Genomic DNA, 15,788 nt, shown 5'->3' on the forward strand with positions numbered 1-15,788 from the left:
TCCCAACTCGACCTCTGCCTCTTAAACACTGGCGCCGCCACACATTTCAGTGTGGCGCATGGCACGTTCTCGGCCATAGATCTGTCGTTGTGCAGCCCAGGGCTTGTACCATCGGTCCACTGGAGAGTCCATGACGACTTGTGTGGTAGTGACCATTTTCCCATCTTCCTTTCACTACCCCAGCGTCGCTCCCATGAACGCTTGCCTAGATGGGCATTTAGCAAGGCAAACTGGGACACGTTCTCCTCTGCTGCCACTGTTGTATCTCTCCCCCATGGTACCATCGATGTGGCGGTTGAGACACTGACTGCAGCGATTGTTTCAGCTGCGGAACGTACCATTCCTCGTTCGTTAGGGTGCCCCCGGCGAAAGTCAGTGCCTTGGTGGTCTTCAGAGGTCGCTGACGCCGTTAAAGAATGTCGGCGGGCTCTTCAGCGACATAAGCGGCACCCGTCTTTGGAGAACCTCATTTTATTCAAACGTCTCCGTGCTCAGATATGGAGGCTTATCAAACGGCGGAAACGGGAGTGCTGGGAGAGGTACGTTTCCAACATTGGTTCCCGTACTTCACCCTCCCAGGTGTGGATGAAGATTCTGCGCATCTTTGGATTGCAGTACTCTACAGGTGTCCCAGGGCTTACCATCAACGGGGCGGTATCCACCGATGCCGATGCAATCGCCGAGCATTTCGCACAGCACTATGTTCGGGCCTCTGCGTCAGGGAATTACCCACCTGCGTTTCGCGCGCTCAAACGCCGGGAGGAAGGCAAACGGCTTTCTTTCGCTTCTCGCCACCCTGAGGCGTATAACACCCCATTTAGTTTGTGGGAACTCCAGAGCGCCCTGGCACAGTGCCCCGATACAGCCTCTGGGCCAGATGGCGTCCACAATCAGATGCTCAAACACCTGTCCCCAGACTGTCAGTGATGTGTTCTTGCCATCTTCAACCGCATATGGGGTGATGGTGTCTTTCCGTCGCAGTGGCGAGAAAGTACCATCATTCCGGTGCTGAAGCCTGGTAAGGACCCGCTTACTGTGGATAGCTATCGGCCCATCAGCTTGACAAATACTCTGTGCAAGCTACTGGAACGCATGGTGAGTCGACGGCTGTGTTGGCTGCTCGAGTCTCGGTGTCTTCTGGCTCAGTGCCAGAGCGGCTTCCGTCAGGGCCGTTCCACCGCCAATACTTTGGTCTTCCTTGAGTCTGCAATCCGCACTGCTTTTTCCAGGCGCCAACACCTCGTCTCCGTCTTTTTCGACCTCTCCAGAGCATATGACACGACGTGGTGGCACCATATTCTCGCCACGTTGCACGGGTGGGGTCTCCGGGGCTCTCTCCCCATTTTTATTCAGAATTTTTTATCTGTTCGGACATTCCGCATTTTAATTGGCACATCCCATAGTTCACTTCATATCCAGGAGAACGGCGTTCCACAGGGCTCTGTATTGAGCGTGCCCCTTTTCCTTGTGGCCATTAATGGCCTTGCAGCAGCAGTAGGGTCGTCTGTCTCACCCACGTTATATGCTGACGATTTCTGCATCTTTTTCAGCTCCTCCACCATTGGTGTTGCAGAACGTCGGTTGCAGGGAGCCATACGCAAGGCGCAGGCGTGGGCCTTAGCCCATGGGTTTCAGTTTTGTCCTGCGAAGACTTGTGTTATGCACTTTTGTCGGCGTCGAACTGTCCATCCCCACCCTGAGCTCTATCTTCAGGATGCTATGCTCAGGGTTGTTGACACTTACCATTTTCTGGGATTGCTGTTCGATGCCCGGCTTACTTGGCTTCCACATATTCGTGAGCTCAAGTGTCAGTGCTGGCAGCATCTGAATGCCCTCCGCTGCTTCAGCAACACAACTTGGGGTGCAGATCGTAACGCGCTGCTGCAGCTCTACAAAGCCCTTGTGCTGTCCCGACTGGATTATGGGAGTGTGGCGTATGGCTCAGCGTCGCCCTCAGCGTTGCAACTGCTGGACCCCGTTCACCACTGTGGGGTTCGACAGGCGACAGGCGCATTCGGCACCAGTCCTGTTAATAGCCTACTTGCTGAGGCTGGGGTTCCTCCACTCCACATTCGGCGTCAACAACTCTTGGCCAACTATGCTGCCCATGTCCGTTGTTCTCCCCGTCACCCTAACTACCGTCTCCTTTTCGCCGATGCGGCAGTCCATATCCCACACCGGCGGCCGCGATCAGGCCACGCAATTGGGATCTGTGTTCGGTCAGTCCTTAGTGCACTCGAGTCTTTGCCTCTTCCATCTGCTTTTCAGGTCCACCCACATACACCACCTTGGTGCATTCGTCGGCCGCAGCTTCGGCTGGACCTCTCACAATGGCAAAAGGATTCAGTTCCTCCTGCAATCTTGCGCCGCCAATTTCTTGCTCTCCTCGATGCAGCCCGTGGCTCGGAGGTTATCTATACAGATGGCTCGATGGTTGATGGCCGTGTGGGGTACGCTTACGCTCATGCGGACTATGTAGACCAGCGCTCCTTGCCGGATGGCTGCAGTGTTTACACTGCAGAGCTAACAGCCATTTTTCATGCCCTTGAGCGTATTCGTACCAGCACTGGCAAGTCTTTTGTCATTTGCAGTGACTCTCTCAGTAGTCTACAGGCTCTTGACCAGTGCTACCCACGCCATCCCATTGTTGTTGCCATCCAGGAGTCCGTTCATGCTCTTGAACAGCGTGGACGTTCAGTGGTGTTCATATGGACCCCGGGACACGTTGGGATAGCGGGAAACGAACACGCCGACAAGTTAGCTAAAAAAGCCACCCGCAAACTGCCATTGGAGATCGGCCTCCCGGCAACTGATCTCCGATCGGTGTTTCGCCGTCGGGTCTTTGGGATGTGGGCAGACGAATGGCGCACGCTGTCTGTACCCAACAAGCTGCGGCGTGTAAAGGAGGCCACGACCGTGTGTGGTTCCTCCGTGCGGGCTTCTCGCAGGGATTCTGTTGTTCTCTGTAGGCTCCGCATTGGTCACTCTTGGCTGACGCATGGTCATCTGCTGCGTCGAGAGGACCCCCCCTCATTGTCGCTGTGGCGCGAATATGACGGTGGCCCATATATTGTTGGACTGTCCACTTTTAACTGCCCTCAGGCGAACTTTTAATCTCCAGGGTGCTTTATCATCTCTTTTAGGTGACAATGTCTCTATGGCAGATCGGTTTTAAGTTTTATTTGCGCAAGTGGCTTTTATAGGTCCATTAAAATTTTTTTTTAACGTCACCCTCTTTTGAGCTCTCTCTTCTAATTAGTTTTGTGTTGTGATTCGACTCCACCCTAAACTTTCCGGCTGGAGGTTTTAACGTGTTGCAGAGTGGCTGGCTCATCCTATTATTTTCGTGATCAGCCAGCCACAGTTCTCTGCTGTGCAGTTTTAATTCCTTCTGCCTTTGTTCTCTATGTTGATTTTGTTGCTGTGCTCTGTTTTCCGTGTTGTCTTACAATGGACTATGGGGCTTTTCTTCCCCCGGAATTTTTCTTTTAGTGCTTCACCTGACTGGTGGATAGTTTCACTGTGCTCTGTGTTTTTATGAAACAAGGGACCGATGACCTTTGTAGTTTGGTCCCTTCAATCTTTAAACCAACCAACCAACCTCTTTGTCAAATGGATGTTAAACTCCAATCGTCCTTCCTGAGTGTGCCTTAACAGTTGTTGTTTACCTGTGAGATTTTGGTTCCAGTCTGGATTTTGGCAACATTGGCTAAGTTTAGCAGCACCATTCTCATGGCTCTTGTGTCTACATGGTTTATTTATTTATTTTAAGTATTCTCTGTGAAAACGTGTCAAGTGTTTGTTACTCCAACTGCCTCCAGAACTTACGTTTGTGACTTGATCAATAATGCATGGACGATCTTTGCTGTGAAGGTATGAAGTTTGCAATGGTTGTAATGGTGCTAAGGGCAGACTTTTTGAATAGCTGTTGTAAACTGATTTGAACGAGTCTTGAATAAAATACAGTTTTTGTACACTAGCTATCATTCATTTTCAGATGCTGGTGGTATGTGTGTAATCCATAAATTATAGATTTCCTTTTAAAAAAGCATTATCATATAAATTGTTTTTTAGTAATTGACCCATCATTCATCAATATTTGCAAATTAGATAACCTGGTAGGTCACATACTGGTAAGATAGTGGATTCACGTTCAAGAGGACAGCAGTTCAAATTCTCATCTGGCCACCAAGATTTACATTTTTTGTAGATCCCTTAAATAATTAGACAAGTGCAGGAATTGTTTCCTTAAAAGAGCATGGATTGTTTCCTTCTCTTTCATTCCTCAATTTCACCTCATACTTAGTCCCTAAGGAGCTCGTTGTTGATCAGATGTTAAACTGTAATCTTCCGTACTTCCCTCTACTAAGATCCTGAAATGATCTGTACTGTTTTTTGTACATTTCCTTGCAAGAAGTGTATTACAATAAGTTTAACCAATAATGATATTACATTTTCTTACAGGGAGACACAGAATCAGTATGAGAAAGCATGGAGAGCACATTTTTTTGTTGTGCTTACAAAAACTTCTTGCAAGCCGCATTGTGTCTCATGTTGAGTTATCAGTTCTAAACAGGAGGTACTGTAGTGCTTTCTGTAAACCAAGCAGTCATAGAGCAGTAGCGGCAGACGCAAATCACTCCGAGGAACCAGCTGATGTATCAAGGAGACTGAAGGCAACAGAAAAATGTCATTCCAGCAAGTCAGGTGGATTAGCAAGAAGGCCAGAGATACGGCAAGAAACACTAGGAAATTCTGAAAGCACCATTCAGCTAAAGAGCTTAGACTTAGCGTTGTTAGAATGTCTGGAAGAAAATGACAATAATTTGAACTTGTTTAACAGAACTCAGTATTCTATTGTAAATAAAGATGGGCTTAATAATGACAAAAATGATAAGTTACATTACGCTGGGAAAATTAGAAGTGTTTCATCAGAAATACCTTACACCTCCAAGCGCAAAAATGTTAAAAAAATGATCAAAGTTAAAAATTTGGATTCAGATACGCTTTTGGTTTTGGGCAAAGACTCTCATCCAGGTGATGCTTATAGTACAGAGTCTGCTGCAATTCATCCAGCAGCAAACTCATATCAAGAAACAAGTACCACAGTGCCGCAGAATACAATTTCAAGATATAGTTTCAAACATGTTGCAAAGAACGTGAAAATTGCTCATAAACTATACAAAAATGAGGTAAAGAAGTGTAAAGGTATTACCCATGGGCAACGAGAGACAGAAATAGGTAACACGAACACTACCAAATTAAAGAAGACAATTTCAAAAAGGAGCACAACCACTGGTAAACGTTTCAATGATGTAAATATAGAAATGTTACCACAAGCACTGGGTGAACATCTGTTTGGAGCCAAACTAAACAGTAATAAACCAACAATTGAGCAAGTGGAATTATCTAGAAATGAACTTCAGAAACATAACTTACTGAAACTTAACTCGGGAGATAATTCAGTTGCCGTGATGAATGACAAAGGTGGAGATGTTTTTGAAGAGCTGGAACTAAATAACTCTGTTTTGTCTAATGACACTGACAAGTTGCCAAAATCGGTCATTAGTGATATGGAAGGGAGTATGGGGAGAGAGAGAGAGAAAGCGTGTGACACCACACAGCCTACTATAGAATCTTTGAAGCTGCCACCATTGCTTGGCAAAGACATTGAGGAACATTTCTGGGTGCTAGGTGAACAGCAAGCTGCACCATATCGGTCATTACTACTGAAGCTTGTGGAGGCAGCGAAACTGCTGCCTCGAAAGCCACAGCCTTCCCAATGGCAGCTGCGAGCTGGATGGACTTGCTATGGTCCAGATGGGAGAGCCACACCTGTTGACTACCCCCCAGAAGATGCACTAGTGTTTGATGTTGAAGTGTGCTGTGAGGAAGGTGTGGTGCCAACTTTAGCTGTTGCTGCTGCTCCTGAATCTCAGTCCTGGTAAGTGCCTTGTGAGTATTTTTTAAATGAGAACATTTAACATTATGGTTAAATCTGTTGTGTCAGTAATCTTTGTGACATTTTACTGCAACACTTAACTGTGACACATGAAATGGACTCTGTTATGGTTTGAACACCCACATGATGAGCTTTAGCTATTGCTAGGGCCAGAGTGAAAGAAAAGTGAGCTGCAAGGTTTCGTCACAGGGTTATTTGGTAACCGTGATAGCGTTACGGAGATGTTTAGCAAACTCAAGTGGCAGACTCTGCAAGAGAGGCGCTCTGCATCGCGGTGTAGCTTGCTCGCCAGGTTTCGAGAGGGTGCGTTTCTGGATGAGGTATTGAATATATTGCTTCCCCCTACTTATACCTCCCGAGGAGATCACGAATGTAAAATTAGAGAGATTAGAGCGCGCGCGGAGGTTTTCAGACAGTCGTTCTTCCCGCGAACCATACGCGACTGGAACAGAAAAGGGAGGTAATGACAGTGGCACGTAAAGTGCCCTCCGCCACACACCGTTGGGTGGCTTGCGGAGAATAAATGTGGATGTAGATGTAGATATCCAAGGACCCAGTTCTTTGTCCTGACACCATCCTAGTAGATGGTCACCAACACCAGCTTTCTTTGGGCAGGACAATGGCTGTATTTATATGCAGAAAGGAGGCTCAGTTTGCTATGTTCAGAGACTTTCGTGAGGGACTGGGTGATAGTATCAGCTGCTTCCATGTAGTCAGCTGTCAGTGTGGCTGTGATGTGGCGGTGGTGGTGGTGAATATGATGATAGAAGCAAGTGTGTGAAACTCAGTGCCAGCACATAATTTTCTCTTTATCACTTAAGGCTTAGTGTCACCATTCTATGGATGTAGTACCATTGTCAGCGTCACATGCCCTCACTCCATGAGGGACTGTGAAGAGATTTGAAATCTAATGCAGGACTTGACTCCAAAGCTTGTTGTTTAGAACTTGTACATCACAATCTCCTCTCCCACTATTGCAGGACAAATACTGGCAAAGAAACACAATGGAGAGGTTCAGAATTTAATACAAGTTCTGGTAACCAGTAACTTACACATCGTCACCTCCACACCCTCCAAAAATTTTCATCACCTGTATGCAATTTGGATTCCCTCTGAGTTCAGTGCCACTGTATAGGTGTGTGTATTACTGTCCTCGGCTATGGAGGCACATTTAAGAATGAATTACAAGCAGATTATATAAACTTAAAAGTTGCTTCTGCTAAAACACAAACTATGTATGGTATGCTGTAGGGCGGACTGTTCCGACATTGCCCCATGGGAGTACAGGCAGCCCCAAGTGCCCGACACCTCACCCTTGGCAATATGCAGGTAGTGTAGTTTACCCACCGGGTGGTCCTACTGCCCATGTTCTGCGAATGTGTGAGCCACTTGGCCACCACTGGCCTGGCTACTCATGCATCAGCTGTTGGCCCACCACTGCTTGCAGGTAGGTACCCTTGCTGGAAGATCCTGCCTTAGGTAGTTTGTTATTTACAGTTTGATTCCTGCTGTGAAGGTAGTAAGTGAAAACTGCTATTACTTCAGCCCAAATACGAAGGTAGCAGAAAACTGTTTCCCTGCTGTAGTTCCTTAAAGGTGGCTCACTGCACACTTGCTAATTAAACACTTGTTTGACAGAGCAGCACTACACTGATGAGCCAAATGTTATGACCACCAGTTTAATAGCATATTGTTCTACTTTTCATACACAGTACAACAGAGATTTTGCTTGGCATGGATGCTACAATTCCTTGACAGGATTCCAGAAGTATGTAGCACCAGATGTCTATACACAGATCAAGCATTTCCCAAAAATTATGTGATGGTAGTTTACAGTCATGCAGCTGGCACCCGATGTGTGTTCCAGTGGGTACTACAAATCAGTCATAGTTGCTGGGCAAACATCTGTGTGAGTTCACTGTAATGCCACTCGAACCACTGTAGCATGATTCTGACCTTGCAACATGGACAGTTGTTTCTCTGGAAGATGTCATTGTCGTAGGGGCAGACTTCAAGCATGAAGTGACGCAAATGATTCACAATAATGTTCACATAGTTCACTGTTGTGATGCCTTCAGTTACCACCACAGATCTCATGGAAGCCCAACTCAGTTTACCCCATAGCACAATTCTGCCTACATAGGCCTGCATCTGTGCCACAGTGCTTGTTTCGTGCAGCCGTTCAGCTGGATGGCGGCATTTAAGGACCCAACCATTGGTCTGGTGTAACAAGAAATGCGATTCATTCAAGAGGCAACACTTTTCTATTGATTCACCATGAAAACTCAGTGATGGTGTGCCCTCTGCAATCATAACTGACGATGTCATTGGGTCAACACAGGAACACGCAGGGGTCGTGTTATGGGGAGCTCCATGTTCAACAATGCCCTTTGTAGGGTGTGCTCCGAAACACTTGTGCCTGCACCAGCATTGTTCTCTGTCATCAGATCTGCCACAGATTGCTGCATATCACGGATCACACAATTGGGGATCCTCTGTCCTCTACGTTTTATGTTGAGAGGTGGTCGTCCATTACTATGTGGCTTACTCATTATTTCACCATCCGTAACCGCTTTTCATATGTGCTCACAACAGTAGTATGTGAACAGGCAACCAGCTTCGCCATGTCAGAGATTCTCATTTCCAGTTGAAGTGCTACAACAATGTGCTCTTTGTTAAAACCATTTATGTCAGTGGACTTCTGCATTTGTGGCGCGTATCTTGACTATAATGACTGCCTATTCGTCTCTCTTCCACCTACATTCTTTATTTACTGAATCACGTGCCCACAACACCACAGTGGACCGTGGTCATAACATTTTGGCTCATAAGTGTATAACAGAAATGTGGCAACACAATAAGAGAGAACATTTATTAAGAGTATGTTACAAAAGGGTATTTTACTGTGTTACAATTTGATGCATGGCTCGTAACATCCTAAACATAGTATAATGGTATCTAAATAATTCAATGTCCACTGGAAGTCTGTAATATTGACACTATTACTGAGAGTAACGATGCAGACACACTGATAGTGGTCATAGTCCTAGTTCTGCTACACCAGAAGGTAGTGTTCAAGGTACTGTACTGAGCTGACTGCAGGCATTGGACTGGGCTGTGTGATGGCTGAATCGTAACCATGTCAGTGTGTGTGTGTGGCCTTGACATGTAATGTTTTGATGCCTGTTGATGGAAGGATTTCCGTGTGTGCCAGTACAAGGCAGAAGCAATATAGTCCGTGGTTCACAGTGCTTGTCTTGGTGGCTGTCCATACAATTGGCAGATGTATACAACACACTAAAGGTAGTGGTGGAGAAGCAGGAAGAGATCCACCTTTGTGAGCGCCATGTCGAGGCTGTCACACTGCACTGAACTGAGAGGCACCAGGCGAGCGGTTGTGCCTGCGTGGTGACAGCCTCTCATGATATTTGTTGTTGACCTCTTGCTCAGAACACAAAATTCCAAACAAGTGTACGTATTTATTTTCTTGTAGCTTCAACAGTCATGGGAAATAGGGGCCCATCAGCTGCTGTAAAGTTCATGAATCGAAATAAATACTCCTTAATCATGCCCTTTTACTTCTCATTCAACCAAGTTGTATTCATTGTTTTTTAGTTTAATTATATACTAGAATATTGCAATGAAATGAAAGTTAAGAAATTTGTGAGGAGCGTTCAATAAGTAATGCAAGACATCTTTTTCTCAGCCAATTTCAGCTGAAAAAATTCATAATTTGTTGTGAGACATGATGCAATATTCCTGCTTCAACCCTTGTAGTTTCATGAAGTTACTGTAGGTGGCGATACTACATGTAGCGTTCAAAATGGCATCTGTAATGGAAGTGCATTCCTGGCAGAGAGCTGTCATTGAGTTTCTTTTGGCAGAAAACCAGAACATCACAGATATACGTACGGATTTGAGGAATGTTCACGGAGACCTGCAGTGAACAAAAGCATGATGCGTAATTGGGCGAGGCGTCTGCCATCATCGCACCGAGGTCATGCAAAACTGTCTAATCTCCAACATGCCAGCTGACTGTGCACGACTGTGACTCCTGCAATGTTGGAAAGTGCGGACGCTCTCTTTCTGGGTGATGGACAGATCACAAACAAACACTGGTTGACTGTGTTGGTAGTAGTGACACCCTGACCACCAGCTGCCCCAAAGTTGTGTGTCTGCTGGGTTCTTTGCTGGCCAACAGAAGACCATGAAAAGCAAAGAACTGCTTGCATGTTACGAGCCTGATAATGAAAATTTTTTGTCAGACATTGTCACAGGCAATAAAAGATGGGTTCATTACTTCGAATGGAAAGAAAACAGCAACCCATGGGGTGGTGCCACATCACCTCACCCCTTAAGGAAATGTTCAAAACCACACCCTCAGCCTGTAAAGTCATGGAAACGATCTTGTGGGACTCTGAAAGGCTGTTCTGTTTGATGTCCTCCCTCATGGTGTAACAATCAGTTCTGAAGTGTATCATTATGGCCTCGGGAAAGTGAAGAAAAAACTACAGTGTGTCTGTTACCACAAAAATGCAAACAAACTTCTCCTTGACAGTGCAGGGCCTCGCAATAGTCTGCGCACCTGAGAGGAGCTCACAAAACTTCCCTCGATTGTTCTTCCTCATCCAGACTACAGCCCAGATTCGCACCATCTGACTTCCATCTCTTTGGCCCAATGAAGGATCCCCACCATGGGAAGCAATATTGAATGCTGGGAAGGTTATTGAAGCAGCAAGATGATGCAGCTCCAACGTTCACCAGTAGAGTTGTACCATGTGGGTGTACAGGCCCTCCCAGTAAGGTGGTGTAAGGACATAACATTGAACAGAGGTTATGCTGAAAAATAGGGTTTTGGAGTCAAAAGAGTTGGGAATAATATGTGTATTGGAATCCTGAGTAAAACCAACCTGCTTTCAGAAAAAAAAGTATTGCATTACTTATTGAACATCCCTTGTATCAACAGCATCAATTAACATGTCTTAGACAGTATCTTTTACAGCTGCGTACATATGAGGTGTGGTCATGTTTTATCATGATCTCAGAAATATCAAGCTATAACCATGAAACTTGCTGATTGTGTTATTTCTTCTCTGTGTTTTCAGCCTTGAATATGACACATTTTCCCCAACAACTGATGGCTTGGCATATGTCTTGGTTGTACAAATCTGCATTTTGGCTGTGCAAGAAATATTCTACCTGGAAAACCATCTTGTTGTCATTCTGTGAATGCCTGCCAAACAGTGGTTTATTCATCCAAGGAAAAAGGAAGATGACACAGTATGCCATTTTAGAAGAACATAAGGGTGATTCAGAATTTGATAGCCCAATGAAGCAGCACATGTGACTGTGTCCTGTGCAGAATGAGTTGGGGCATTATTGTGGAGCAAAAACACCCTCAGGACAGCTTCCCATGACACTTTGTTATGGCATGTCCCGAAAGCTTGTCAAGAGATTTCCATAGTGCGCTCTTGCGACAATTTGCATCTTATGAGCATAATCTGCTAGCAACATTACCATGCCTGATGATGATTGGTTGTTGACCTTTTTGTCAGGGTTGAATCCACATGTTTCCACTGATAGCTTTGCTCCTTTGTCTTGGGCTCTTAGCGGTCGTACATGCAGCACTTGTCCATTATAGCTAAAGAAATCATACGGATTGTCTTGACAAGCTGTAACATGACTCATCTGCATTGGTTTGATGGACTTTTTGAATGGCTGTGAGCACTTGTGAAACCCAACAGATAATGTGCAAGGTGTTGAAAACTGATTCTTGATTGATATTCTCTGTTTCCACTATCACCTCTATTGAGATACATTGGTCACTGAGCAACAGGTTCACCATTTTACGTTGCTAGATCTTCACAGGAAGATGGTGTGCCACTTTGTTCTGCATCGTTCACACTTGTCTGAGTGCATTGGGAGTATGTGTGTGCCATCTTACACCTGTGTCATATGATGGTGCGTTGTTTTCATACACTTCCACCAACTGAGCTTGAATTATTGGATTGTGGCAGTATTTTCCTTTTCAAAGGCAGAAAAGGAATTGCACACAAAACACAGCATTAAGTACAGGTTGTGCCATTTAGTGTTTTAGCTCCTGTAGCCATATGCTACAGCACCGTGAAACAGGAATGTCAGTGTGTGTGAGTAGGGGAAAAGACGAGGGCTAGTAGAAATCCTTGGGTAACAGAAGAGATATTGAATTTAATTGATGAAAGGAGAAAATATAAAAATGCAGTAAATGAAGCAAGTAAAAAGGAATACAAACATCTCGAAATGAGATCAGCAGGAAGTGCAAAATTGCTAAGCAGGGGTAGCTACAGGAAAAATTTAAGGATGTAGAGGCATATATCACTAGGGGTAAGATAGATACTGCCTACAGGAACATTAAAGAGACCTTTGGAGAAAAGAGAAGCACTTGCATGAATATAAAGAACTCAGATGGAAAACCAGTTCTGAGCAAAGAAGGGAGGCAGAAAGGTGGAAGGAATATATAGAGGATCTATAAAAGTGTGATATACTTGAGGCCAGTATTATGGAAATGGAAGAGGATGTGGATGAAGATGAAATAGGAGATATGATTCTGCGAAAAGTTTCACAGAGCAGTGAAAGCTAAGTTGAAACAAGGTCCCGGGAGTAGAAAACATTCCATTAGAACTACTGATAGACTTGGGAGAACCAGCCATGACAAAACTCTTCCATCTGGCGAGCAAGATGTATGAAACAGGCAAAAGACCCACAGACCTCAAGAAGGATATAACAATTCCAGGTGTGAAAATCACCGTATGACCAGTTTAATAAATCATGGCCACAAAATACTAACACAAATCCATTACAGAAGAATGGAAAAACTGGTAGAAGCCGACTTCTGGAAAGATCAATTTTGATTCTGGAGTAATGTGGGAACACACAAGGCAGTGCTGAACTTGTCATAGAACATAGGTTAAGGAAAGGCAAATATATGTTTCTAGCATTTGTAGACTTAGAGAAAGCATTTGACAATGTTGACGGGAATACTTTTCTTTCAAATTTTGAAGGTGGCAGGGGTCAAATACAGGGAGCGAAAGGCTATGTACAATTTGTACAGAAACCAGGTGGCAGTTATAAGAGTCAAGGGCATGAAAGAGAAGCAGTGGTTGGAAAGGAAGTGAGACAGGGTTGTAGCCTATCCCAGATGTTATTCAATCTGTATATTGAGCAAACAGTAAAGGAAACAAAAGAAAAATTTGGAGTAGAAATTAAAATCCATAGATAAGAAATAAAAACTTTGAGATTTGCTCATGACATTGTAATTCTGTCAGAGACAGCAAAGGATCTGGAAGAGCAGTTGAAGGGAATGGACATTGTCTTAAAAGGAGGATACAAGATGAACATCAACAAAAGCAAAACGAGGGTAGTGGAATGTAGTCGAATTAAATCAGGTGATGCTGAAGGAATTAGATTAGGAAATAAGACACTTAAAGTAGTAGATGAGTTTGACTTTCTGGGGAGCAAAATAACTGATCGTGGTCGAAGTAGAGAGGATATAAAATGTAGATTGGCAATGGTAAGGAAAGTGTTTCTGAAGAAGAGAAATTTGTTAATGTCAAGTATAGATTTAAATGTCAGGAAGTCATTTCTGAAAGTGTTTGTATGGAGTGAAGCCATGTATGGAAGTGAAACATGAATGAAAAATAGTTTAGACAAGAAGAGAATAGAAGCTTTCGAAATGTGGTGCTACAGAAGAATGCTGAAGGTTGGATGGGTAGATCATGTAACTAATGAGGAGGCATTGAATAGAACTGGGGAGAAGAGGAATTAGTGGCACAACTTGACTAGAAGAGAGGATCAGTTGGTAAGACAAGTTTTGAAGCATCAAGGGATGACCAATTTAGTATTAGAGGGCAGTGTGGAGGGTAAAAATCATAGAGGGAGGCCAAGAGATGAATACACTAAGCAGATTCAGAAGGATGTAGGTTGCAGTAGGTACTTGGAGGTGAAGAAGCTTGCACAGGATCGAGTAGCGTGGAGAGAGGCATCAAACTAATCTCCAGACTGAAGACCACAACAACAATAAATGCAGGTGTTTACCAGCAAACAAATAAAAAAATAGTGATATAATTTTAATTTTTCAGGGTGGTAATTAAAACTTTATGGTTAGCCCTTCTACTCCACAGCCACTGTACAGTGAGTGGTGAAGGGCGCATTGTACAAATATGAGTAAATTTCTGTTCTGCTGCAATCTCAAATTGAACTACGGGAAAAATTACTGTCCTTGTGCCTCTGTATATAGTTTATATTCTCATCTTATTCTTGCGATTCCTTTGTGAGATAACATTAGTGACACCAACATGGTCCCACAATCTTCTGTGGGCACTAGTTCCTTAAATTTATCCAACAGTGTGTGTTTTTTTTTTTTTTTTTTTTTATTTTATTTATTTTTTTTTCCTCCATGTGCCATTGCCCTGCATTTGAGCAAGATCGGTGTGGTTATTAACAGATTTACCGTGATTAATGTAGGGGGTGGCTGGATACCCTACCTGTCACCACCTCATTAATCCCTGGGACAGAAAATATGTAAACCAACTACATCCATGTACAAGGGGCACTCAATAAGTAATGAATCATTTTTCCTTTTTTTTTTCTGAAAGCAGGTTGGTTTTATTCAGGATTCCAATACATCATAATATTGCCACATCTTTTGACTACAAAACCCTATTTTTCAACATAATCTCTGTTCAACGTTATGGTCTTATGGCACCTTTCTGGGAGGGCCTGTATGCCCACATGGCACCATTGTACTGGTCAACGTCAGGGCCATCGTCTTGCTGCATCGAGAACCTCCCCATCACACACATACTGCTTCCCTAGAGTGCATCCTTCATTGGAACAAACAGATGGAAGTTAGAAAGTGTGAGATGTGGGCTGTAGGAAGGATGAGAAAGAACAGTCCAATCAAGTTTTGTGAGCTCCTCTCAGGTGTGCAGACTTGAGTGAGGTCTTGCGTTGTCATAGAGAAGAAGAAGTCATTTGCATTTTTATAGCAAAGAACATATTGCAGTTTCCTGAGAGTAAGGCAGTACACTTCAGAGCTGATTGTTGCACCTTGATGGAGGACATCGAACAGAATAATACCTTAATAGTCTCAGAAGATCTTTGCCATTACTTTACCAGTCGGGCTGCTATTGTGTTTCTAGTTTGAGGTGATGAACCCGTATTTCATCACCTATGATGACGATCAAAAAAACAATTGTCAAATGAGATGTTACATGATACAAAATTTACATCAGGCTTTTACAAAATATATTGTAATGTGACATGTGAGTTGCTGAGTGTACTGCTTTAGTATAGCTTTTATTCAAACAATAACATTACACAGAAATGAGTACAAATGGAGTTAATTATGAATCCTTCCATGGCTAGGAATCCAATGACACTGCTAACTAGTCTTCAGAAAACAACAAATACAAGGCCACAGGTTCGACATGGTTCAGAAACAATCACTATCCATTGTGGTGATTCTTCTGGAAAACCTGGAATTCTCAGGAAATTACATGCATTGCAATTGAATTTTATTGAGTTATATAAATCACAAATTTTAAAATACTTAATATATCAAAGTTAGTTAATTATATGTGATTAAACCACTGCTCATGGCTGGTATGTAGCTCAGCTGAGGGAAGAGGGAAGGCTTATTGTGGTATGATGACCCCTCCTCCCCCTCACCATCAATTTCCTTTAAATTATCAGGAGCTTCTTCACATCATCTACCTCCTCACACCTGGAATTCTGAGGGAATTTTTTTCCAACTTTGAGTAGGTGACCTGTTAGTGCAGCATTCAGA

At 43.9% G+C, this 15,788-nt stretch overlaps 1 protein-coding gene across 1 annotated transcript in view; it reads left to right on the forward strand.

The window, feature by feature from the left end:
* Positions 1-15,788, forward strand: part of LOC124787955 (DNA polymerase subunit gamma-1, mitochondrial) — a 169,161-nt gene that overhangs the window by 3,861 nt on the left and 149,512 nt on the right. Inside the window, exon 2 of the mRNA XM_047254958.1 lies at positions 4,465-5,944. Within this exon, the coding sequence (XP_047110914.1) occupies positions 4,482-5,944 (1,463 nt within the window). The 5' untranslated portion in view covers positions 4,465-4,481. The remainder of the gene's footprint in view (positions 1-4,464; positions 5,945-15,788) is intronic.

The sequence above is a fragment of the Schistocerca piceifrons genome, chromosome 3 (genome assembly GCF_021461385.2).
Source record: "Schistocerca piceifrons isolate TAMUIC-IGC-003096 chromosome 3, iqSchPice1.1, whole genome shotgun sequence".
In the NCBI taxonomy this organism is placed as follows: Eukaryota; Metazoa; Arthropoda; class Insecta; order Orthoptera; family Acrididae; genus Schistocerca; species Schistocerca piceifrons.